The 26,876-nt window shown below is 43.2% G+C and overlaps 2 protein-coding genes across 2 annotated transcripts; both read left to right on the top strand.

The window, feature by feature from the left end:
• Positions 1-116: 116 nt before the first annotated feature.
• LOC119726941 (UDP-glucuronosyltransferase 2B20-like) lies at positions 117-4,062 on the top strand. The gene is made up of 5 exons (XM_038198784.1): positions 117-742; positions 1,148-1,477; positions 2,144-2,376; positions 2,981-3,200; positions 3,753-4,062. Exons 1-5 carry the CDS (start codon positions 138-140, stop codon positions 4,042-4,044), a joined length of 1,680 nt encoding a protein of 559 aa, XP_038054712.1. The 5' UTR covers positions 117-137; the 3' UTR covers positions 4,045-4,062.
• A 12,582-nt stretch (positions 4,063-16,644) lies between these two features.
• Positions 16,645-26,610, top strand: LOC119726465 (scavenger receptor cysteine-rich domain-containing group B protein-like). The gene is made up of 8 exons (XM_038198168.1): positions 16,645-16,781; positions 17,353-17,418; positions 18,067-18,186; positions 21,164-21,366; positions 22,161-22,299; positions 23,007-23,321; positions 24,830-25,141; positions 25,426-26,610. Exons 1-8 carry the CDS (start codon positions 16,724-16,726, stop codon positions 25,470-25,472), a joined length of 1,260 nt encoding a protein of 419 aa, XP_038054096.1. The 5' UTR covers positions 16,645-16,723; the 3' UTR covers positions 25,473-26,610.
• Positions 26,611-26,876: the final 266 nt, after the last annotated feature.

Genomic DNA, 26,876 nt, shown 5'->3' with positions numbered 1-26,876 from the left:
TAATGCTTCTATCACAAAATGCATAATTTTGACCCTATGCCGAATCACTAAGTGAGTTATTGTAATTTCATTGCTACTTGAATATCACCTGCACTTTTTCTTTTGTATAGAGTCCATAACCAGATAAAACTTCAATAATGACGCCCAGTCTGTCGACGGTGCTGCTTTTAGCCCTCTTGTCTCAGTTGTTTGTGCTGCCAGCTTTGACCAGCAGCAAAAGAGACGATGCACCTGATTCGAAAAAGTACAAGTTCTTGTACTTCGCTTCCATCATAGGGGGAAGCCATTACGTGGTCCTGGCCAGATCGGGTAGGGCACTGGTCCATCAGGGCCACCGTGTTGTATCCCTTGTTGGCAGCTCCAACTCCAACAGAAGCTGGCAAAGAGACGCCGACGTCTTCTCCTTCGTGGTCTTCAACTCGACCTATACCAAACAGAACAGGACCGATGTGATGGACAATCTATCCAAGGTGATCGTGAAGGGACGTCATAATAACTTCTTCGGTCCCTTCCTAAATTCTGCCAATCTGACTGGCAGACTGGATTTGTTATCTTTGTTTGTTCAAGAGTGTGACGACCTTTTGGGGGATTCAACCGCCATGGAGCGACTGCGCAAGGAGAAATTTGACATGCTTGTCGTAGACGACATGATACCATGCGGACCACTGTTGGCCCAGGCTTTAGATATCCCATTCGTGCATAGCTCAGTCTTTTTCGTCGTTCCGTCTAAACACGGGCGTTGGTGAGTTATCTCTTTTTTTGTACGAGGCTTATTTTCGAGAGTAAAAGTCCCTCTTCAGATTCGAAACGGATTCTGGGTTATAATTATATTTGGTCAAAGAATAAGAAAACAAATTCCGTCACGAATTTCTGGTATGGTTCAGCATGAGTGTCAGAATTATTACAGAAACTGGATATTGTGCACAAATGTCTCATAGTCTAAAAATGATAGTTGTTCATAGAGTTAATCCAAGTATAACTCTGTGTACATGTATAGTTATCGATACTCTTGATTAAAGTCGCACTAGTTTCAGCAGAAATTAGAATTTGGGTTTGATCTCAAGCACTACAAAGGTTCCTTAAAAAGTTACTGGTAATGTTTGGGTCTGCGTAAATGTAATTGTCATTCATTATATATTTCAATCAGGACAGGGCTTCCAATCGATCCATCGTACATACCCGAGCGCAACATGGGACTCACCAACAAAATGACGTTCCTTCAACGAGTGCAGAACGTTTTAGCCCACTGGTTCTACGGGTTTTTCTTCTTTCGCATGGGCGTTTGCAACTTCGATGGTTATGATAAGCTAAAGGTCAAGTACAACATCAAGCCAGAGATTAGCACGCTGGAGTCCCATAAGCAAGCCTTACTGTACTTTCTGCACGGGAGCTTCGCGTTGGAATTTGCCCGCCCCATGCAGCCCAACACAATCCTTGTTCTCCATCATCCTGGAGTTCACTCAAACCAAACGGTATGTAGTCTTGGACATTAACAACTATATATGTTTGCAATGGGGGCCTCCTGATCCTGTGTGTGTTTCAAAGGATGCGATGGACGAGATGCCTCTTATAATGAAATCAATCCATTTAGGGAAATGCTTTTTTTTAAGCATTATTTAATACTGTTGGTAAAGTTTGACAGTAGAGACGACGATGATGCCGATACCTTTGACATTGATGACTACAGTCAACATAGATTTCATTGAAAATGATTATGGCGATGGCATTATGGCACTGAAGATAGTGACGATGATAATTGACAGTGTAGATGAGAATGTGAATGGCAAAGACTTTGATACCGACAACCACAATGAAGATGACATGAGTATGTTAGAGAATGATAATAATGAATATGACAGTGACAATAAAAGACGATGGCAATTGCAATGACATAAGTAAGGGCCGATCATTAAAGATGACAATGGCAGTAACAATGACCATATCTGTGGCAATGACATAGACGCTGGCAATGAGCAGGACGATGTCATCAGAGTAACTATGCCATAAAAGTGACTATTAACAAGCATTGATAATTTATTGATTGGACGATGATGATCCAGACTTTATCTGGATCAATGTAGCCTAGAAAAAAACATCACCTGGCACCATGCCGTATTTGACTAATTGTTTGTCTTCCAAATTTGCAGCTGGAAGAGGATGTCGCCCAGTTTCTTGATACTGCTCCCTCCGGAGTGGTGATGTTCTCCATGGGCACTTTTGTTACGATGATGGAGCGTGCACAGGCCCAGATGTTCGCGGATGCCTTCGCTATGCTACCGCATCGCGTGCTGTGGCAGTCAGGCGCCGACTTGTCAGGACTTCGGCTCGGGAACAACACCTTGGTTGCCAAATGGTTGCCAATGACGCAAGTGATGGGTGGGTGTTGGTGTTTTGTTCTGAATTCTTACCACATACACGCAGACGATTGTTGTCTGTATGCATTTTTATTAAGATCGTAACTTTAAGAGACTTTGACTACATCTTCAAGGTCGTCCATGATAAGGCTGTTAACTGGCACAAGGGTAACTTAGTATGAACCTTAAAGGCACACCCCCTTAATTTAGGGGATTGGTAGAGGTACTTGCTACACATGATCTAATCTGCAAGCATGGGACTCAGATTGTGATCAATAATCAAGGATTGGGTGATCACCACAAACATATGACGGAATTTAACCCTCTTATACAGGTTCCAGGTCCGATTTGATATTTTGACCTGATACTAGTTACGGTAAAAACAACTTTTTGCCAAGGTTTTGGGGCCAAAATGACCCGGAAAATGATCAAAAGAAGTTTCATTTTAACCAAGAAAAGTGTAATTTTGACCCATCAAATGGTTCTTATCGAGACATTTAAGAGTGTGCATTCTGTGTGTATGAGTGTGAAAACTTGAAATTCAGGCCGGACTATCAAAACCGTTCAAGCTGTACATCATTTGTGTCCAGGAGGTTATTTTGGGTTTTTTGTTTTGTGGATCACAGAACACCAAAATGTACGGCTGTACGTCGGTCATGGTGCGGGCTTATCCATTAACGAGGCACTGTGGGCGGGGTTGCCGATAGTTGGACTGCCGCTGGTTGAAGATCAGATGGACATTTTGGTCCGCATTGAGACAAAAGGTGTTGGGTTGAAAGTGGATATCGCCAGCATGACACCGAAAACTCTGAGCCAAACCATCGGTAGAGTCATGACAGAGCCCAAGTAAGTATGGCTGCACATACATTTTCAGCTAGCTGCAACCAAATCACTGATCATAATAAATATAAAACCCCAGTATGGATAGGTTGAAATCGAAGTCGGAAAGGAACCAGAAACGCAATATTCGTAATTCTGGTTTAAATCACTTGCTTGGTATTTATGATTGAGAAAAAAAAACAGACTGTAAAAACTACTGTGGGTCTGCCAGATTAAACGTTATTTTCAGCGTGGAGCTCAGCGAACGATTGTCCAATTGTCACGGTGCTCAAATTGTACACGGTGCGTGGGTTTAAACCCGCTGGTGTTCTTGGGAAAGACACTCTACTACAATTACTGCACGTATCACTCCACCCAGGAGTGTAAAATGGGAACCTGGATCAATTGCGCTGATCTCAGGCTGCTGCGGAAAATGATCTCATATATCCTTATGAACAAACTAAGGTACATATCTTGTGAAGCGCTTTGAGATTATTACTAAAGAGCTTTATATCAGGCACCACATTATTCTCAACCCTCTCAACCTCGGCTTTATCACTGTGTAAATTTGGCTTATAGATTTCGTGAGAACGCACGGCGCATCTCCGAGATCATGCGGGATCTCGAAACCTCAACCTCCCCCGTGGACACCATTGTTCGCTGGATACTTCACGTGACCCGGTTCGGCGGAGATCACCTACGACCGGCCGTCCAGGATCTGAGTTACGTCCAGAGGAATCTTCTTGACGTCTACCTATTCTTGGCTGTCGTGTTGGCCTTGGTTACCTGGATCAACGTGACTGTGTGCTGCTTTTGTCTGAGGTGCATTTGTTGTAGAGGCCGGTATAAAAAACATCTTAAGAAGGAGTAGGGAAACTTAGTGAATCTGCATTCTTAAAAAAGTCAAATTAACGATTATCCATGTCAAAAGGAAGGACACTTTTTATGGTCAAGTGCCCAACACTTTTTATGGTCTTAGAATTCGCAAATGAATTTCATGGCAAGAATATTGCCGGCACAAAATTGACTTATTTTGATTTCTTCAAATTATTAAAACACTATAAACTTAAACAATAATTAGGCCTACCTTGCATTTACATGTACAATTGTTAGGTGTAACGATTCGACCATTTGACTTGATGAAACTGGAACCAATAGGTAGTGTGTCTGTGCAATTAATTGTAATATAAATTAACGCCCAATGACTTTATCGTAAGCTCAATGCAATAATGTTTTGTATGTTGATATCGAAAAGCTATTAGATTACCTTTACGCGGCACTTCACACTCTTAATTTGGGCGATTCACAATGCATTGCGCCACCAAGAGTTTGCCATGGAGAGTCCATTTTTCAAATTCACGGTCGACCAATCATGGCCTATTTGAATGGGTGTGAGTAGACCACTTGAGCTATGTTTTTTATAGAATGGTGCAAAGATTTCTGTTGCCTTACAAAAACAGCATATTGATAAAAAGAAAAGAAAACGGCAAACATTTACTTGAATCATACGCTTACAAAACTACAGACAGGAAAAACTAACAATTTCAAAAGTCCCGCGCTGCGAACTTGTCGATCATTTCCCACAATGCACTTGGAAAAATTAAGTCTCCATGACAAACTTTTTGTGGCGCACTGCATTGTGAAACGCCCGAATTGGACCTGCCGATCCGGGTCAAATTTCACCTGACATTTTCTCTGTGTCCCTTTTTTCCATGATAGGTCATTTATGAAAGTGTCTAGAAATAATAATTGTTATTTTGACCCCGGAGCGTGTCAGGTCTCATCTGACCCTAATTAGGGTCAAATACCAGGGTCTTTTACCCACGTTAATCCTAAAAATTCTCCTCGGCTGGATTTTAAACAAGGCCTTTGGGCCAGGGAAGGGCGGAATCCGCCCCACCCCCTCAATTTGTTTCCGCGATAGCCTTAAAAAATGCGCGACCCGAGCTGTTCTGACTTTTTATCCTCGAGTCATGCGCATCTTTTGATACCAAAAACATACAATTCGCCGTGAAAACTGAAATTTCCCATACACGTAGTGTACACAAAGCAGAATTACCATTCGTGCATATGAATAATTAATTAGCCATTATTCCAAAACTCTTTGACTTATAGTCATGATATTTTTCTTGGGTATATTCATTATAAGTTGTTGTATGCATGTACCGAGTTTCATAATTTTTCGTCACTCAATGGCCGAGCTCTATCCCCCCCCCCCCCCCCCCCCGCACCGGCTGTGAGATGGTCAAAATAACCCGGCCCTTTTTAGGGTTAAAGCTTAACCGTGAGGGTTTTTTTGCCAAAACAAAAAAAAAACAGATAAAAATAAGTTGACAAATAAAATCCTTCATAAATAATGATCAGCGGTACAGAAAAAGGCCAAATGTCCATCACGCAAAGTTATATTCTTGAAGAAAATTGTTCGTCTGTAAAATCAAAGTATAGTATGACCTAACCATGTGATGTGATAAATGAGACTGAATGAAACTGCTGCAAACTGCTAATAATGACTGGATTGACCTGAAATAAACAAATCCACAAACTTCGCCTGATGTTTCGGTCTGATCAAGATGTGCTTGAAAGGCAAATGACAGTGGTAAAAGAGTTCAATGTTACAAGAGATAACGAGAATAATTGTAGGGAGCGCGGAGTAGCGCCGTGGGGCTTGAGTCTCGTTGGGGGCGAGTTGACATACACACACACACAGCGGAGATTAAGTTTCACCGGAGAATCACTGATTATTTATTCATTAATTAATGTTCATTCGTCTTCATTGGTTGCTCAGGGTCGAAGGGAAGGAGGTAGCCAGTCGCTGCACCAGGCTAAGCACGACAAACAGTAGCTTTCATCATGATTTCCAGTGGTATTCGGGGGATTTATCTCTGTATTTTCCCCAACTCGGAGACCATTCCTCTCATCTCTTCCCGTGACTGACACAGATTTCTATTCTTCTCGTTTTCACTAGTATAGTTCCGGAGCACTGCCCCGCGAAGCCTGTTTACCGCTGTCTGGGTTACCTCTCCCTTCTCTTAGAATAAACAGCTTTTGTATCACTCTAAAGAACCTTAGTAATATACAAAGAGTATACTTAACTACCAAATTATGTAAGATACAGTCTTTTATAAGCACCAAACAATCATTAATGAGGCCCTATATTATCTTACACGACACCGAATGCCAGTCTTTGCAGACATATCCCTGCGCTGCATGGATACACGTTCTATTTTTAGAATATTGTGCACACACCTGGGAGGCCAGCTTTTGGCAATTTAACGGTGAGTAGGCGAGCGCCCTCTGTTGGCCAAATTTGTGAATGATCAACAACAAATCACTATCATAAGTCATTTCTCCACAAACTCCCCTACTGAATTGATCTTCTCCTGGAGATCACCTTGATTTAAAGATTTATAAACGCTAACATTACTATAACAAGTTAAACACTAAATAAAACATTAAGAATAAAGCTTAATGCTTAAACAATGTGTCTGGTTCCTTTTGAATATTTACCAAAATTTACTTTCGAAAAATTTAACAAGCTGTCTGAGGGTTCTCTCGTATTGGGACATTCCCCATCGATTGAGGTGCACACCGTCCAGATTAAAACGTGGGTGCTTCAAACCACGGTGATGCCAGACCCACCAACGGTCCTCCTTAAGAGTTTCCGCTTCAAGCAGCTTGTTGAAGACCTCTGCCTTCTCATTAAATTCAGAGACAGATACTTGATTCTGCCTCATATTACCTGTACGTGGCAAGACAGGCAAAAACACCACTACACAAGGACTAATACCAAACCTTGGCAGATCCCGAACAAAGGAACAAATTAAGTCAAACACATCCTTTGATGATACACCAACTGTACCCAAATCATTAGTCCCTAGATCAATTATCAAAATAGAGGGCTGTACTCTGGCAATCATACGGTAATAACGACAACGACTGGCATTAATGCGACTTAGTGTCAATCCTCCTTCCCCCAAACAAGAAAGAGGTACTCTTTTCCTCTCTAAATCTATATTTACTGTTGCTTCTCGCCTTCCTGAGAAACGCCTAACAAAACTGTGTCCAAATAACACAAATCCCATAATGGTAATGCTGCTAGAGGGTATCTCCCCCTCTTCAACTCGAGCTTCAAACAATTTGTCTATATAAATCATGCAATCTATAATCTTTAGATTTACATTCTTCTGGAACTGAATACATTTTGTAATTTCAAAACCCAACTGGTAATGCTTATTTACCAAGTGGTACATCATGTACATGCATAACCGGCCTGAGCCGCATGGACCATTTCCAAGTGAGAAGTAGAGCAAGGCGACCACATGGGGTCGGACTCACTCACAGGAAGACTGGATACCCCAAGTCTCTTCCACAGAGTATGTCCGAGTCCCATGCAGCCACAGGCTAAACCCTCACACCAAGACTATTTCAGAACAGAGCAGGGCAGCCCGTGTGGGTTTGAATGAACACCCTTAGTTCTTCTCCGTGATGTTCTCCGAGGTTGTTCGTGATCTAACTCTGAGACCCTATGGGGCTCCCCTACTTTATTATCCTGTACCCCTCGGTCAACTGCTGAGTTACTTGGTTCAGACTTGGTCACAATAAAGTCGTTTTCGGACTCATCACTACTCTCAAAGTCATCGCCAGACTCTGGATCTGCAAGTGGATCCACTCGTAAATATTTACGGTTGACCGTCTTCTCCGGTCCTCCATTAATTGGGCGAATGCGATATACATCCCCGTGGACATTCTGCCATGCCACTACATACGATTCTCTACAGTATGCGTCTTCTAGTTTGTGACGGCCCTTGAACGCGCATTTCCTTAAAAGAACTCGTGAACCCACTGGTAAAGGTGCCGCAGTAGCTCTGTTACTATGTGCGTTTTCGTTCTGACGTGCTCTTTTCTCTACCCTCTCTTTTACCAAGGCCCCTACTCTCTCAAGCAGCTCCGATTGTTCCCTGACAAAATTCTGTTCCCAATTACTATCTGTCCGACCCAAAATTTGGTCCAATGGAATCAATGGTTCCCTTCCGAACATTAATGTGTACGGGGTTACGCCGGTGGTGGAGTGAGGTGTGGAATTGTAAACAAAAACAAGGTGTGACAAAAAGTCAGGCCATCGTTTGCGCTCGTGTTCGCTGAATGACTTGATCAATCCAAACAAGGTTCTATTGAATCTTTCCGCCTGCCCATTTCCTTCCGGGTGATACGGCGTTGTTCGTGACTTTTTGATACCATACAATGTGCATAGTTCACGGACCAATTCCCCCTCAAAATTCCTACCCTGATCGCTATGCAATCTGTTTGGGATGCCGAATCTCGTAAACCAACTGTCTCTGAGCACCTTAGCGACAGTTTCGGCACATTGGTCCCTACATGGTACAGCTTGAGTATATTTCGTGTACACATCGGTCATAACAAGAATATCCTCGTATCCACCACGACCCCTGTCAATCTTAACAAAGTCAATGGCCAGTACTTCCAAGGGCCTGAAAGCTAATAAGTGACGCATCGGAACCTTCGGAATGGGTTCGGACACCTTCGCCGCCACACAACGTTCGCATTTCCGTATGTGAGCCCGCACATCTGCGGTCATGTTCGGCCAATAAACGCGCTTGCGCAAAAGTGAACTCGTTCGTGCAACCCCCTGATGACCCCAACCATCGTGGCAGCCTTCCATAGCCCTAGAGCGAATGGTGTCGGGCATAAGTATTTGAAATACCTCCCCAACCACAGGATCTTCGACCCTTCGACACAGGACACCGTCTCGTACCGCAAAGCGCGACCACTGCCACAACCAATGCTTCAACCCTGGTGGATCTTCCCGATCACCGTGTACCACATGTACTTCTCCCGGTGACCAACTCTGGTCCCAGCGTTCCCAAACAATACTCAACAATGGATCAGACCTTTGAAGAGCTAAAAGCTGCTCACTCGACCAGGACGGAAAAACTCCTGGTGGACCGGATTCTAACGGCTTATCCTTCGTGAACGCGCACTTGGAATTACATGCACCTACATGTAATGGAACTGAAGTTGAATGTGTCTTCGTTCGAAGAACACCTTCAACTACCTCATGAGAGCAGTTTCTCGGATGCCGGCTTAAAGCATCCGCACAACGATTGCTGGCGCCTGACCGATACTTAATGTCAAAGCTGAACGCTGCAAGCTGTGCTGCCCATCTCATTTCACTGGCACCCAACTTAGCTGTGTTCAGGTGTGCCAACGGATTATTATCCGTTAAAACTGTGAATGTGCTGCCGATCAAATAGTCTCGAAATTTATCCACGACTGCCCACTTCAAGCCCAGCAACTCAAGCTTGAACGAACTGTAATCTGGGTATTTCGACTCTGCACCCCTTAAACCTCTACTCGCATAAGCGACAGGATGAAGCCTCCCCTCGTCATCGCGCTGCACCAAACAAGCACCCAGCCCCTTTAAGGAAGCATCAACTTCAAGCACAAAGGGTCGCGTAAAATCAGGATAGGCCAACACTGGGGCCTGCACTAACAATTGCTTCAGCTTCTCAAACGCAGCCTGCGCCTCTGAACCCCACTTAAACCCAGTGGTCGATCGAGGTTTACCCTTATTGACAGGAGGCAGCACAGCATGCAGCGGCGCAGCCACCTTGGCAAAACCTTCTACGAAACGACGATAATAGCTTGCCAGGCCTAGGAACGACCGAAGTTCCTCTGGCCCCTTTGGCACTGGCCAATCCTGAACACGCTGTATCTTATCGCTATCGACCGAGATTCCCTGTGCACTGACAACATGCCCGAGATAGTGCACCTCGCTGCGGAACAAGGAACACTTTTTGCCCTTAATTTTCAAGCCGAACTCTCCAAGCTTAGAGAAAACCTTGTCTAAGCGTTCCAAATGTTCTTCTACAGTAGAAGAAAACACTAATATATCATCTAGATATATCAGCAACTCTGATAAGTTCATGTCGCCCAAACACTGCTCCATTACCCTTTGAAACGTCCCTGGCGCATTTGCCAACCCGAACGGCATTCGTGTGAATTCGTATAACCCAAAGGGAATGCGAAATGCTGTTTTCTCTACAGAACCAGGATCCATGGCAACCTGATGGTAGCCATGAGCTAAGTCGATCGCAGAGAAATACTTAGCACCCTGTAGAGCCTCTAGTGACTCCTCTATGCGCGGTAGAGGGAAGGCATCGCGAACAGTCTTCGCGTTTAACTTTCTGAAATCGATGCATAGACGCAACGAACCGTCCCGTTTTCTCACCAACACGACCGCACTTGCATAAGGACTCTCACTTCGTTTTATGATCCCCTGATCCAACAAGTTTTGCAAGAGGGTCTTCACCTCCTGGATACAGTGAGGTGAAATCCTCCTATAAGGTTCATTAACCGGAGTGTTATCCACCGTGTTAATTCTGTGAGGGATACGGTCGCAGTATCCAACATCAAACTCTCCTTTTGAGAACACGTGGTCATGCTTCTGTATGAGACGTGCAAGCTGCTCCTTCTCCTTACTACTTAAACTGCAAGCAGTAAGATCTAAACCTGGAGGCAAGAAATACTTGCTTTCATCTGAGAAGGTAAACTCTTCTCTTTGCTGTTCTGAGCCAGACTTAAATGTGTCTTCATTCAAGTTTCTCGGATTTTCAACCAGTACATGGTTGACTGACACACTCACACCGGATTGTGTCTGATTCAACTCGATACAATCGGAGATTGAAGTCTCAACCACCGTTGCGAGCTTCGAGTATGGTGGTATCACCATGGATTGTGTTCCCAAGTTTGCAATTACAACCGATACCGTTTTTCCGTTTGTGAGTTCACATGAGTCGTATACTTTAGCCGCTGCGCTCAAATTACATGTACTACTAGTTGCACCTTCTGACTGTACACCGAATTGTGTACTTTCCACCATCACAACTTTGTTCCTAAACACATGAACTGGTGCCCTAATGTGACAACTAACGGTCTTCACCTGCCGAGGTGGAATGGCTATTTCATGTCTACTAGTACGTGCAGCAACTTGGTTTACAACACTTGAATCTTTAGTCCCCCTGTCAGTCTGTTTACTTTGCCCTTTGGTAAGCCTATACCACTGGAGAGTCACATTCCAAGCTTCACTGTCACCTTGTCCTTGTTCTACAACAAGATCCTTTAACATTTCTAGAACATTACACCCCAAAATCAATGGACTGTTCCGACGATTTAGCAATCCACCGTCGCAGGAATCCTTTACCACTAAAAAATTAGCCTCAACGGTTTTGTTAAAAACAGTAAGCGGTACTTCTACATATCCGGTGATTGGAACCTCCAAACCACCCACACCAAACACTTCAAGGTAAGTACCCAGTGGTTTTATACCCCTTATTTTGTCGGCCAAATGTTCCTGATAAAATGTCTCACTCATTAGGGAGGTCTCTGCGCCTGTATCAAGAATACACGTGGCTGGCACTCCAGCCAGTGTAGCCTCAGCTCGAGGGCTTTCTTTAACTAACTTTGTTAGTAATTCGTCCGCAGACAACTTAGGCAACGCTCCCTCCCCAACAAGTGCATTACACGGCAAAGGCCCCTTGTGACTCTCCTCCACCACCCGGCCCACGGAAGTGGAGGCCTTCAGTTTAACGCAGGCTTAGATTGACTGTCAGGTGCTTTTGTGGCACCTGCTTGACCCGATTCCATGTTTTGGGTTCCAATTCTGTCAGAGTTTTGCTGGGAACGACATTGAGACTTGTAATGACCCGGCTTTCTACACTTATAACAAATCACTGACCGACCTGGGAACTGACTATTCCCCTGTGGACCGGCTTGTTCTGCCGCCTGTGTGCGCAGCATGCACTGCATCAAGAACGTAATTTGTTCCTGCTGCTTGCTCATTTGACCTAGCATATCCTGCATGCATTTTAACATGTCAGACTGTTGCTGTTGCAACTTAGGGTCTACACCCGCTGATAATGTATCGACCTTAACACCTATATCAAACGACCTATCTACACTATCATCATTGACCGGACAATCTACATCTACATGGCGCACATGACTGTGTTTAGCCTTGGTAGCGAGTTCAAAATCTTTGAACAATTCCAGTGCGGCATCTCTGAAATGGTTAAAGGTTTGGCCAGAGTTAGACAGCTGCAATCTCTTCAGCTCAAATCGTGCGCTTTGTCCGCGCGCTCCTGCCACAAACTGATTGATAAGAGTTTTGTCCTTCAGTTTTCCTAAGGAATCTCTCTCATCTTGGGGAGCTATGCGCAAAATTCTCTCATACATCCTAATTAAGGCACGGGAGAAATCCATCAGGGACTCATCTTCTAATTGCCCTCTTTCAAAGAAAACCTTCTGAAGGGACTGTAGTGTCTCCCCTCCCCCAAACTGGTTATAAAGCAGTTTAATCAAGAGCGAGTGATTGGATTTAACATCTTCCCTACTTTTTACTTCTACTCGCGCAGGTCCAGCCAAATGATCAACTATCACTTGAGCCTTCCCCTTCTCTGAGATGTTGCACTGCCTACAGTAAATATCAACTTCCTCTAACCACTCCTTCAGAGTCGGGTCTCCTGCCCTCACTGGCTTTCCCTTAAACCGCTCAAGTTTGATCGGTCGTTCCCTGGTGGTACTATTCTGTTTTAACGCGTTCGCTAGTTCCGAGACTAACTGAGTCATTAAACTCGCCTCCGTTGCCATAGTTGTCTGAACTATCCTAGCTACACACACGCGCAAGTCCACAGCGCACACAAAATCAAGTATCAAAGCCAGAAAGGACCCCCCCCCCCAAAAAAAAATTAATGGGAAACTACCAAGCCCACACAGACTGCCACGCAACAACTGTCTGAACTACACAATTACTGGCCCCTTAACCGTGTATGCATGCACATAACCTTGAATGAATTTACCCCACATTCAAACAGTACCCGCTAATACACAATTCCCATGAAATTAAACGCACTCACTAAGAAAATCAATGTCAATTGGGCCTAATTAACAATGAACAATACCGCTATTAAACAGTTCATTGTCGACTCCGTCTCCGGTGCATTTCTCCACTTCAACACAACTCCTCCGGGTAGAACCACTGATGCTTGAATAGCCCGTCTGCACCGTCGCTCATCAACACCGTTGGACCATGCATCCGACGCGATCTCCGGCTGCACACCGTGTCGCTCCTGGACTCGCTCCCCGTCACACACCCACAGCGTGCGGTCGCACGCCCGATGACTGTGGCGAAATCTTCAACTTTTGATCGAGTCCCAGTCGTCTGCACTCACCAAACACGGCCAAGAGAACCAGTCCGATGGCTTGATGATGACCCCGCAGCATCTGCAAAACTATAGTCCCGCCGAAGAATAACTACAAACACCCCATCCGTGTTACCAATTTGTAGGGAGCGCGGAGTAGCGCCGTGGGGCTTGAGTCTCGTTGGGGGCGAGTTGACATACACACACACACAGCGGAGATTAAGTTTCACCGGAGAATCACTGATTATTTATTCATTAATTAATGTTCATTCGTCTTCATTGGTTGCTCAGGGTCGAAGGGAAGGAGGTAGCCAGTCGCTGCACCAGGCTAAGCACGACAAACAGTAGCTTTCATCATGATTTCCAGTGGTATTCGGGGGATTTATCTCTGTATTTTCCCCAACTCGGAGACCATTCCTCTCATCTCTTCCCGTGACTGACACAGATTTCTATTCTTCTCGTTTTCACTAGTATAGTTCCGGAGCACTGCCCCGCGAAGCCTGTTTACCGCTGTCTGGGTTACCTCTCCCTTCTCTTAGAATAAACAGCTTTTGTATCACTCTAAAGAACCTTAGTAATATACAAAGAGTATACTTAACTACCAAATTATGTAAGATACAGTCTTTTATAAGCACCAAACAATCATTAATGAGGCCCTATATTATCTTACACGACACCGAATGCCAGTCTTTGCAGACATATCCCTGCGCTGCATGGATACACGTTCTATTTTTAGAATATTGTGCACACACCTGGGAGGCCAGCTTTTGGCAATTTAACGGTGAGTAGGCGAGCGCCCTCTGTTGGCCAAATTTGTGAATGATCAACAACAAATCACTATCATAAGTCATTTCTCCACATAATTAAGCAAAACATCAACAAACAAACTGTCGTGATGAAAACCTTTTACAATTTTTATTCTTCAACTATCGAACACAACTTCAACATTTCAGCCAACATCCATCTAAGTGTTAAGATTGACTAATGTGAGCGCGGAGTTCTGTGGTTTACAGCTCCATGGCATTTAGAGCAAAATTATCAAAAGAGGGCGCTCTGACAAATCAGAATGTATGTATCACGAATTTGAAGGAGTTTTAATTAAGACGTTGTTGTAATTAATATCATTATACACCATAATAGTATGTTATTCATTTTTATAGGTTCCATAAAAAATCGCTCAAATGCGCTTACGATGTGAATAATATGAGAGGCTGAAAGTTCCCACAATAAAACACTTACATGATGAAGTTAATTGAAATGGTACAAGGTTCAATTGAATATGCCCCCAAAAAGGAAACTGCCCATGGGCGTCGAGAGGGGGGAGGCGGGGGGGGGGGGACTCTTGCCCTCCACCTGGAAAGGAAAAAAAGTAGGGAAAAAAGAAGGAATAAAAACGGAAAAGAGGTAGGAAGCCATACTGCTTTTAAATTTGATTGATGCGCTCTTTTTTTTCAATGACGGATTTCTCCAAACATTGACTTCGTTTCGGTTTGTTTGCAACATTGACCCCGATGTCAAAATGCGTTAAAAGTCCGATGTTACAGGATTTTGCCTCAAAAGCCATGGTTTTTGTACCGTTTTCTCTAAAATTGAAACGTCCACTGAGCTAAAACTTCAACAATTAAGTTGGAGATTGAACATTCTTCTTTGGCTTTTAAGTGGTGTTTTTATTAGAAACGAACAAAACGCTTGAAAAGTCAAGCGCATCCCTTTAATTAGAAAATGAAGAGTGGAGGCGGAGGCTTACACCAAATTTTTTTTTTGTTTTACCGACGTGGAGTTTCAACAAAAGTTGAAACACTGAGACACATCAGAACCGCCAAAGGGACGCGGTATTTTCTTGGTTGTTTTCTGGGCCCCCCCCCCCCCACCCCGTTCGCACGGTACAGAGAAAATATGTTGATCGGTATCATTTTCTTCGTGTAGCTTTCGCTTTATTTGGAAACAAATTAGTTTTTGTTAATTGATAATTATAGCTCAGAGAGCTAATACGAGCTGACTCATTTTGGCATCGCTCCTTCTTATCCTGTTATGGTAAAATATAGGCCCTGACTTGAGACAATACCCCTAATACAAAACAGTGTAAACTCTCCGTGATACAATGACCATATTATGTTATTCTATAAAGGGAAACATGTGCTACATAGTGCATGTGAAGCACTAATGGTCTGATGACCGAAACGTATTTGTGGAATAGGTAAAAAAAACATCGGATGTAAACAGTTCCGGTATCCTTGATTAATTGACACCAAAAGCATTGTGTGTCAAGTGCTAAAAATAGAGATAAAAAATACCACCTTATACTTGAACTTGCATTACGTTGATATCGGTTGATAATGTGTGTTTCGCTGACTAGCAAGTCCCGTTTGCTCGGGGTCTATCCGATGTTACCAAATACCTATGTTCCCCAAAATCCTTAGAGTTAGAGTTAAGTTTAGGGTTGGGGTTAGGGTTATGGTTAGGGTTGGGGTTGGGGAACATAGGTATGCACCCCGTTTGCTCAACCCGATTGTATATGAGCATCTGAGGTCAGATAGTTGCATGGGTATTAATTAGTGGCATGACGCCACTACTTCTTAATTCGTTATCTAATACACCGTACCAGTGTACCACGGAATGCTGCAGGGACGTTCATTTTCTTCATCAAAATGATTAAGGTTGACATTAACCAAGTGGGGGCGATGACATCCTGGAACTTTTTAGAGGTCTTTGTGGGATTCCCAGTGCTATTTTCTTGTAAATCAATGGTTCTTGAGTCCGGAGTGCTGAATTGTAACATTTGGCGACCGATAAAAGCGTGCCTACAAAAGAAACAAGTGTTTTCTTCGACTGAATTATCCCTGCCAGTACTGATGTAAAAGAATCTGTATAAAGTACAGATTTTGACCTCACGTTGACCAATTTATGTCAAAACACCGGAAATGTTTGTGTCCTCTTCAAAGCATTGTTTTGCTGATTGTCAAGAGCTTCCGGTATCCGGGTATGGTTACCTCATATCGAGAGGGATTTCACGGGGAAATACCACACAGAGAGCTTATCTCGTTACTAATATCCAAGCCCATTTGACTGAACCATTAGCCCCGCCCACTTCAGCCGTGGGCAACACCACGTGCCTCTCTTCAATGCCACGCTGCCTGTTCCAACTGCGCACGTCATACACACGTGCACTCGCGTCGGACCTTTGTGCGCGCATCTCGGATATTTGTCACAGCTGTGATTGGTCAAAGCTTGATGGGGCGAGGCTTAATGCATTGATCCATTGGGAGAGAGAGTGATATATAGAAGCTGACTTCCACTCTACTTTTTTAATGAGTTGAACTACACAGAGGCAAAATGGCATCGGTACGTCGTCAGGTGGGGCTCACTGTACTGGTAATCACTGTCCTGTTTGGTATGTATCTTTTTTTTCCAAGTTTTCATGTAAAATTCTCCACTCCCTCCCCCCCCCCCCCGATTACGCTGCCCCGTGAAAATGTGTTCAAGAAAGACTCTCCTGTATTATTTTAAGCCGATGGTGCCCAAGCGACAATTGCCATGAACATGTGCTGTATAGGAATACTGCATGAGAAGTATGGTGAAGGAAATTCTGAACAAGCATAAAACAGTAATGTGGTGCCTCTGCGGTCGTTTGACACCCAATTCCTTTTTTTTTTATCGAGAAAGGTGAAATTATATTATCATGTGAGGTTTAACCAGTTTATTGCTCTATTTGTTTTGAAGATGCTGACTGCCATGTGTTTGCCATTTGAATTAGGTAAACGGTCGGCAATCGAATAGGCTACGGTAATGAATAATTTGTACCCTTCATCGAGGTAATTTTGATGTCCAATAACTTGCGACACAAAAATCACAAACTTGCCGACGCAAAATTCCATAACAATTATGAGACATGCTAGGTTTGTTTTGAAAGTATTATGTTGTTCATTCACAGTTTCATGTTTGTTGCACTTCTATGTATCCAGGGTTGTCATCAACGCATTCCATTGGCGATGAATCAGACGGTGGCTATAGAACTCCACTATTAACAGGTAACTCAACAAGGGTGTTAACAATAGAGGGACTGTTGTTTTTGTGCTGGTGCCAGAGCCCAATGTTCTCTTTGCACCTATCCCTCATTGTCTCTCATTTGCGAGCTGGGTTGTGCCATCGTATAGGATTACTAGGGATTGTCAATGATTGGGATTAATCCGGCCTATTATGTAGACCAGATGCGTGAAGAGACTTGCAGTTAAGAGCCATTCAATTAAATAGCTGTTTTGTGCAGCCTTGTTTGAATACTAATGTAGGAGAGTATTGAGCTTCCCGTAATCTAATTGTTCACAAGAGGTGATTTTATTATCGTTGACTTGGTGAATTTGAGGTTAATTGTGAAAATTATCTCCATTCGTCCCCTCACTAGCGCACCGCTCTTGTCAATTTTACTTTTGGGACTGTTATGGTTGTCTCTGCTGTAAAACTTTGAAAAATATTTCGTTTCACTCCAGTCGACGTTACGAGGCGTTGTTTCAGCTCGTTTGCCTATATAAAGCCATTTGTTGACCTGCAGTACAGTCACGGTATCGTAAACACATCAAGACTGCAAGTATTACGGTATCGTAAAAACACCAAGAGTAATGTTATGTTCGACAACTGTTTTCTAAATTCATGTTGTAATTGATGATTTCTCTATTTTGCAGAGGCACCGTGTACCAGTGGGCCTCTAGGCATGGAGAGCGGTGCTATCCCGGATAGTAGTCTCACAGCTTCGTCAACTTACAGCTCATCCTACCCTCCAAGTAGAGCTCGGCTTAACGTTGGTACGTCGTCTATACATACCAAAGGAGCAAAAGTGTTGCTGGTCCTAAAGGACCAATCGATTTCCACTGACTGACTTACACACTAACTGACTTAATGACGACTCACTGAGCAACCATTTCGAGTGAGATGTCACTATAGGGTCATTCCATGTCAGACCAACGCACTTTTTTACCTCATGTCTTCCGATTTTGATAAAAATTGCTGTGCTTGTAGGTCCTGATGAGCAATGAATGCACACCAATTTTTAGCCCGATCCGACCTACCATATGGTCAGGGCAGAAACCACAAAAAACGGACATTTTTAGGGTAAAATACCACCCTTTTGGAAGAAATATGTCAAAACCATGTAAATTTTCATCGAATATATGCGAATTTGGTATCAAAATAATAAGAATTGCATGCTCAAATCAACTCTTTTGTAAAAATTAAATTTTGTGAAAAGTAGGTCACGTGACCTTTAATATGTTATCGTGACCTTTGACCCAATTTATGTACTAATGTATCATTCCAAAAATCAACGAAATGAAAATGACTTGATAGAGCATGTCTTCCTCTATCAGAATCCACTAAAAATCAATTGGGGTCTTTAAAATTTACAACTTTATGACTATTTTTGTACAGTTGGTAGGTTACAAATTAGTCAATTTATAGACTTTACATTAGAAATCCACCCGCACAACTTACTATTCTGTTTCTAAAGCTACTTAAATTAATCTTGGTTTGGGAATTTCTCATGTTTAGGGCTGATGAGGTATAACCAGACTCATAATATAAATTATCAGCAGTGGCGCACCCAGGATTTTGCTTTTGTGTGTGTGTGTGGGGGGGGGGGGGCTCATAATTTGTTTGTTTTCAAATTTCTGTAGAAGATTGAACAAAAAAAAATACCCCAAAATCAAACAAACAAATTGACAACCTTGGAGGGAGGGGGGGGGGGGCTCCAGCCCCTCGAGCCCCCCCCAGTTACTGTTTAGGGTACGCAACAGCTCTATGCTTTCTACCCGGACCCAGTACAGTAGACACACATCCAGGTGAAATTTATCTCGAAGGAAAAAAATGCCAAGTCTGTGAGACTCATTAAATTTCAAGAAGCGTAGTGATGAATGAGTAAGGTAACTTTGATTGCGATATTGAGTATTATCTTCAAGCAACCTTGAATCCTAGATCCTGATTAGTCCATCTATAGCAACAACAGTGTGATTTGATATAATACTGCACAGCTATATTGCGCCCCAAATATCGAATGTACATGTACATGTATGTATTGTGTTCTTTTTATTTGCTGCTGAACGGTCCGATACACTATGCACCTACATCTCTCGCCACGTGCAATGTACGCATTCGACATCAAGTTTGCTTGAAGATAAATTCGTTATGGCTCGTGGAACACGGAATAATGTAGTGTGTCGGGTGGCATATTGGTCACAGCAGCATTGCATTGTTTCATATTCCAATATTCCAAGCGCGCTCATTGGATAACTAATTATCAGTGGCACGGGGGGGGGGGGGGGAATCAAGGGACTTGAACCCACCCCCCTCCAAGGTTGTCAATTTGTTTGTTTGATTTTTTTTTCAATCTTCTACATAAATTTGACAACAAAATGCTATGAGCCCCCCCCCCCCCCCAAAAAAAGCAAAATCCTGGGTGCGCCACTGCTGATAATTTATATTATGAGTCTGGTTACACCTCATCAGCCCTAAACATGAGAAATTCCAAAACCAAGATTAATTTAAGTACCTTTAGAAACAGAATAGTAAGTTGTGTGGGTGGATTTCTAATGTAAAGTCATAAATTAACTCGTTTGTAACCCACCAACTGTACAAAAATAGTCATAAAGTTGTTAATTTTAAAGACCCCAATTGATTTTTAGTAGATTCTGATAGAGGAAGACATGTTCTATCAAGTCATCTTCATTTCGTTGATTTTCGGAATGATACATTATTACATAAATTGGGTCAAAGGTCACAATAACATATTAAAGGTCACGTGACCTCCTTTTCACAAAATTTATTTTTTACAAAAGAGTTGATTTGAGCATGCGATTCTTATTATTTTAATACCAAATTTGCATATATTCGATGAAAATTAACACGGTTTTGACATATTTCTACCAAAAAGGTGGTATTTTGCTCTAAAAATGTCTGTTTTTTGTGGTTTCTGCCCTGACCACATGGTTGGTCGGATCGGGCTAAAAATTGGTGTGCATTCATTGCTCATCAGGACCTACAAGCACAGCAATTTTTATCAAAATCGGAAAACATGAGGTAAAAAAGTGCGTTGGTCTGACATGGAATGACCCTATACGCACACGCTGGGCCCCATCAATGGAGGAAGAAAATAAGTAATCCTTCACTGAGGCTTCGGGTCCAGCTCGACAAGCCAAATGCATTGCCAAGGGCGGATCCAGAACACAATTTGAGGGGGGGGGGCAAACAACATTTTGGTCCCCCCAAAAGTGGGTCCAAACAATTACGGCGTGGGGTTCGGGGCCCGCTTAAGGACCCCGAATTTTTTTTGGATTCTAGATGCTCTGTGGTGCGATCTGAGGCAATTTCTGACCACTTTAACCAATGTTTTTTTTGAGGAAAAGATGGTGGTGTACTCATTGCCTGCCTTTATTGCGATGTCACATAAAAAAAAATTGGTTTCTTTTTGGGGGGGGGGGGCATGGCCCCCTTTGACCCCCCCCCCCCCCCCCCCCCTCTGGATCCGCCCTTGTGCATTGCTTGTGATAATCGTCTTTTGAAAGACGACGGGCAAACTTGATTTCGCATAGCGCTAAGCTTTACCTGGAAATCATTCGGTAATACTTCATAGAGTTAGAGCTGCCTTGATGATATGACCCAAAATAATTTTGTTTGGCAAGTGAAGTGAAGCTTTTTTTCCAATACAATTCCGCGCTATGATACCTATGTCACGCGCATTCTCTCGTATAACTCATCCAATGATCCTGTACCAATTCCAATCCGGCTCAGGTAATGATGGGTGGGTGCCACGCCCCCATGAAGGCCAGTGGTTTCAGGTGGACATCGGTGATTACACGGCCGTGACCGGTCTGATCATGCAGGGACACACCGGGGGCAGGCACTACGTGTCGACCTTCACCGTGCAGTACAGCAACACAGGCGAGTCGGACGACTGGTTGGGCTTAACTGACCCGGAAGGGGAAATTATACAGGTAAGGGAAGCACTTTTTTTCTCCTGCAACAAGGTTTAATCACTCACTATAATACGCATGCGTAAAACATATCACGTGATTGAAATAATATATCGAGTTATTTGAGAACCCTTGCTGCTTGAGTTTTGCAGGCCAAAGGTTCGAATCGTAGAACCGACCCCACTCCCTGTTTCCCTCGAAATGTGATTGTGTATGTCACATGCATGAAATGACTTCCAGTAGAGTGATTCTTAATCAAGAATTGAAATTAAAATTGGCGTTCTCTGCGACAAGCTGTTTTATGAGCTCTATACTCTCAACCAACCAGTTCTTTTCAGAACCACACTTCTTCCAAGAAGAGATATCTTTCTACATGATGTTACCCGCAAACTTTATAATTTAAGTTTTTTTATGTTTACCTTGTGCTGTTTTCGAAACAAAGTTTAAGCATATGGTGTTGATTAACATTGTAGCAGACTTAAGCTCGTGGATTCTGAAGTACGTCAAATTTCAAATCAATCACTGGTCAATATTAAGAACCTTATTGAATTTACTTCGTGCTGAAAGCAAATCTGATGTTTCCACTCCTTACCAAATTTAGTGATTGCATTTTATCGTGTCATTCCGTGTTGAAACACTGGTTTATTTTTTCAGATGATTGGTTTAGGTTTCTCATTTGAAGCTGTAACTTTTGCTGTTCCTTTTCGTTGCACCGTCATCCCATTTGCTAAATTTGTAATATTGAAGAAGAAAAACATCTGCACCAACAGTTGAAAAGAACTAAAGAGTTCCAAATGTTCTGTCTTTTTGCTCAGTTGAATGGAAATACTGGGAATGGACAACAGGTGACCGTCACCTTTCCCGTGGTGCTCATGACCAGATATCTTCGCATTTTACCCACTGCCTGGAGCACGACGACATACCGACTGAAGTTCGAAATTCTGGGTTGCCGAGGTAAGATTGCTTTATGGCATAAACCAAAATTGACATCAATGGACACATTGCGTTAAGGCGGAGAAAGAGAGCAGTGATTTTGTATCGCTTGGATGGGCATGGGAAACCTTTCGTGAATTCATTGTTACTAATAAAATTACAACAATATAAAAAAGAACACTCACTGGGCCACCTGCAATGCCTAACGATATGCATTTAGTGGTATGCGCGACTTAAATTCTCCCATTTCAATTTAGTATCGGCAGTCTTAAAGTTGCGTTCACCGTGCTATTTTCGACTTTCATCCCGAAATTAGTTTTCATTTCTAAACTGGTATTTGTCTAGCAAAGGTTATTCAATTTTGAATGGGAGACATCTACCAAAACCAAATCACTATAAAACAATGCAAAAATGGTACTGCATTAGTGGCGTAAGTAGACTCCACACGTTCTCAACATTAAAAAGCTCCTTTCTTGGCTTCTTCAAATTGTGAGCCGGGGCACACGGAGGACACAGGCCTCATAATTGACGACTGCCACCTATACTCTCCTCCAAACGGCTGAATTAGACTGGAGTCCCTAGATCCACCTTCAAGAAGATGGCTGACAAAATGTTTGCCCTCATAAGCTATATGGGAGAAACTCGAAAGAAGAAGAATCATGAATCAACCGCTAGCTTACCAATTAATTAGTAGCCTTGATCGAACATTTTGGTTGATTTCATGATAGACAGCGTAGTCCGGCTGGTGGACGGTGACGACGCCCTCAGCGGCCGAGTGGAGATCTACCATCACGACGCCTGGGGCGCCATCTGCGACCAGGGCTGGGACTTCAAGGAGGCCGCCATCGTTTGCCGCCAGTTGGGTTTCCTTGAGGCGGTGGAGGCCAAGACCGGCTCGGTCTTCGGGGAGAGCGAACTGCCGATCGTCATGAACCGAGTCTCGTGTAAGGGGACCGAGAGGAAGCTGGCCGACTGCCCGTTCGTCTGCACCAGCCCCCACCACTGTAATAACTCTCAAGAAGCCGGAGTCATTTGCAAACCAAGTAAGCAAAAAACGTTACTACTAAGTCCGTATGGGTCGTTAAGATAAAGAAAGGTTGAGTGTTTTTGGAGAAGTATTAATCCAACCTGACGTTGATCGTGATCAATCGTGTCTTTGCCACGGGTCGATCCATCTTTGGCTCAAGGGTGTGGCTGTGCGGGATGGGGAGAGGGGTAGCGGGCATATGCTACTTTTGTATGCATAATTTTCCTTTAAAAAAAATACGACCCAGTAGGTTGGACCGCCTCTCCCACGTATATCCGATACTTCTTGCAGAGGCACCAACAAATCACATCTGTTAAATTTTTAATCCTGCCACCCAATCTTTGACACTCACTGGGTGTACAAAATGAAATATGTAATATCCCAGTCCCCGAGAGATATGCTCTCGATTCCCATTTTTCAAAAATTCCCATTTGTTCCGGCATTTTCTTTAAAAGGAAGGTCGGCCGACATTTGTTGATTTAGGCTGTGGGCAGTGCTGTGGGACAGTAGTAGTCTTTCGTAAAAAAAAAACTCCAAGAACAAAAAAATGCGGGAAAAATGGCAAATGGAAAAGAGATTAAAGTGATTAAAGAGATTAAAGTAATTAAATAGATTAAAGTGGTAAAAAGTTTAAAGTCCACACCCTTGTAAAACTTATAAGGCATGTAATTAAGCTGTGTATAAGGCTCTTTGGCGCTTTAATTAATAACTAAGCGAGGGTTTTAAACCAGTGGTGATCAACAGTGTCTAGCTGTAAATAATGATATTACTCTTTCATGTTAGAACTGGTTACTAGACTAGAAACTTTTTAAATCCATCTCACATGAGTAATTAGTCAAAATGAGTAATCTGCCGATCTGTTTTGCTAAGAAATCAAAAGACATATTCAAATGCGGGACAGCTTTGTTAGAGTTACAAATGCTTATAACCGACGTCAGTAGTAGATCTCAGAATCAGGATGATTAAAACCCAACCACACTACCGGAACACACAAAAGCCCGATGAAGTATTCCGGTATTCTTGTTCCCGTATTTTAAAAATGTGCCCCTATTTGTAAGAAAAGGCATCGGTAGATTTCTAAACTATGCAGGAAGCATTGTCCTCTAGCTTCAATTTGGATATGCTTTTGTTACCTAGACCTATTCAATGCCAGCCCCATTTCCCCAGCTTCGCTTAAACGTGCAATCATCCATGAACGCAGTGATATTACTAAAGAAGTGCAACCCATTCGAGGCCTGTATCCTCTCCTCCTCCCTTCCCGTGTAGCCTCTCCCCACGCACCACCCCGCCTCCTTAGAATTTGGAGGGAACATCTTTCTACTGTTTGAAGAAAAGGAGAATTGTGAAAAAAAATTACTCCAGTCATCTAAAACTGGTGAATAGACGATTGGGAGTTGAACTCATTCAATCGTATTTGTGTTTGGAACTATATGAAAATTAGGACCCACTAAGGTTATCTTCCTGCAAATTGATCCCTGATTTTTCCCCTGCGTGGACGTTAACCCGAACCCTCACTCGAAACAGATACCGTCCGGTTGGTCGGCGGTCCGAATCGCACCAGCGGCCGCGTCGAGATCCACCGGGACGGCAGCTGGGGCACGATCTGCGACAACGACTGGGACGTGACCGACGCCCGGGTCATCTGTCGCCAGTTGGGCTTCGCCGACGCCGAGGAGGCCAAGTCTGCCGCTCACTTCGGTCAGGGCCAGGGCCCCGTCCTCATGGACGGGCTGGCCTGTGACGGGTCGGAGAGAGAGATCGCCGACTGCCCGTCGTTCTGCTGGGAGAGGACTCAGTGCAACCACACGCAAGATGCCGGGGTGATCTGTCACGAGGGTAAGATCTCAGACAGTCGCTAGCAGCCGTAAAAAGACACCGCTTTGCTTTTGACTGTCCTTAAGATTTTTTTGAAATTGAGCAATGTAGATCACCACTTGTTTTCAAACCTGGGCCCAAGTATATGGCGCTGCTAACCAGTATAAGTATTCCTTTTAATAGCATAATAAATATAATGTGTAAGGGAAATCTCAGTGCAAACCACATCTTCTTGCTTCCACTGTTCACGTCTGTCTCACTATTTTGAGCACGTATCTATTCTTTTCTCCTTTTTTTGCTAACAGGCACTCTATCGCCCTCAAGCGACAAAGACCATTTCAACGCCCAGTAAAGATACATCGGAAAGAAGCAAACGAGTTAGCAAGGGGCGAAATGAGCCCCTAATGCTGAACTATATTGATTTAATTCTTACCATGTTTCAATTATAGCTCCAACTTTTAAAACATCCTGTTAAACATTGGAAATTTGAAAATGATACACCGTGCTCTTCAAAAAATCATTGTTCTCCGAACGCACTTTTTATCTGTATGTTTTGTTTAACGAAAAAATACTTTATTTTGGGTTTCTGCGACTCTCTGAAAAGGGGTTTTCATTTTGCGCCCATATCAACCCGCCCCACGAGAACCGAATTAATTGTCTGGTAGCTAGCAATTTGAATTTTGTGAAGAAATCATTTAATTATTAAACATCGGTGGATTTTTTTTTCCGTTCGATGTCTCGTTCAAAACTGAAGAACTTTTATATTTCTATAGGAAAATAGTAATTGAAAGAAACAAATCCGTTTTTCGAGTTGAAACTAAAAAAAAGCACGGAAACACATCTTTAAATGAAAATAATATGGACTTTCGTCAACATATGTAGCAAGGCATGTGACAGAGGAACCCCCCCCCTTGTGTTCGTCATTGTGTTACCAGAATCTCAGGAATTCCTTTGAGATATCGGGGGGGGTGGCTATAGCAATAGTCTATAGGGGTATATGGGTTATAGGAAGTTAGGGTACTCCTCTGTCACATATCGTGCTGGGCAAGGGCGAATCCATAGGGGGGCAACGGGGGCCATGCCCCCCCCCCCCCCAAATTGGCTGAGATTGCACCACAGGGCATCTAGAATCCAATTCGGGGCCCTTCAGCGGGCCCCGAACCCCACGCCGTGATTTCTGGACCTTTTTGGGGTACCGAAATTCTGTGTTTTACCGAAAAAAGTGTTCTGCATTCGTCCTTGGTGCTGGGTATATTCGTCAATATGTGAATTATGAACAGTTGAAATAACCCTTTGAAAGGCAACCTTGTATACCTTTAAATGGAAACGAAAAGTAAACAAGAATTGAGAGCAAGCATCTGTTATCGTTTCTTAATATTGTTTTCTTTATTGTTATAATTACATGTTTGTTACCATTTTACAATAAGATATGTAACAAGTCGTGTATGTACATTAAAGACAATAAAACAAGTTTCAAAGTTTTAACATTACTAATATATAGTATGTTACACTGGCAGTTAAGCCTAAATTGATAGACAGCAAAGCCTTATAGAAAGAGGAAAAGGCCTTAATACAGAATGAGGAAAGGTTACCACGAAACCAAATATGAACATTGATGAACACAGGCCGAAAATGTACATTGATGAACCATGAACCAGTGGCGTAAGTCCGAGGTCGGGGGAGGGGAGGGGGCACGTGCACGGGCCCGATATTCGTACCACCTCCCCCCCCCCCACTCCCACCCCACCCCCATCTG

Source organism: Patiria miniata, unplaced genomic scaffold (genome assembly GCF_015706575.1).
Source record: "Patiria miniata isolate m_02_andy unplaced genomic scaffold, ASM1570657v1 HiC_scaffold_2, whole genome shotgun sequence".
Classification (NCBI taxonomy): Eukaryota; Metazoa; Echinodermata; class Asteroidea; order Valvatida; family Asterinidae; genus Patiria; species Patiria miniata.
The sequence above is the reverse complement of the archived record's forward strand: the minus strand, read 5'-3'. Positions and strand labels throughout refer to the sequence as shown.

Coding starts and splice junctions, on each gene's coding strand:
- LOC119726941 (XM_038198784.1), top strand. CDS start 138: ATGACGCCCAGTCTGTCGACGGTGCTGCTTTTAGCCCTCTTGTCTCAG. Junction 743..1,147: donor CCGTCTAAACACGGGCGTTG/GTGAGTTATCTC, acceptor TATTTCAATCAG/GACAGGGCTTCCAATCGATC. Junction 3,201..3,752: donor AGAGTCATGACAGAGCCCAA/GTAAGTATGGCT, acceptor TTTGGCTTATAG/ATTTCGTGAGAACGCACGGC.
- LOC119726465 (XM_038198168.1), top strand. CDS start 16,724: ATGGCATCGGTACGTCGTCAGGTGGGGCTCACTGTACTGGTAATCACT. Junction 21,367..22,160: donor CGGAAGGGGAAATTATACAG/GTAAGGGAAGCA, acceptor CTTTTTGCTCAG/TTGAATGGAAATACTGGGAA. Junction 22,300..23,006: donor CGAAATTCTGGGTTGCCGAG/GTAAGATTGCTT, acceptor ATTTCATGATAG/ACAGCGTAGTCCGGCTGGTG.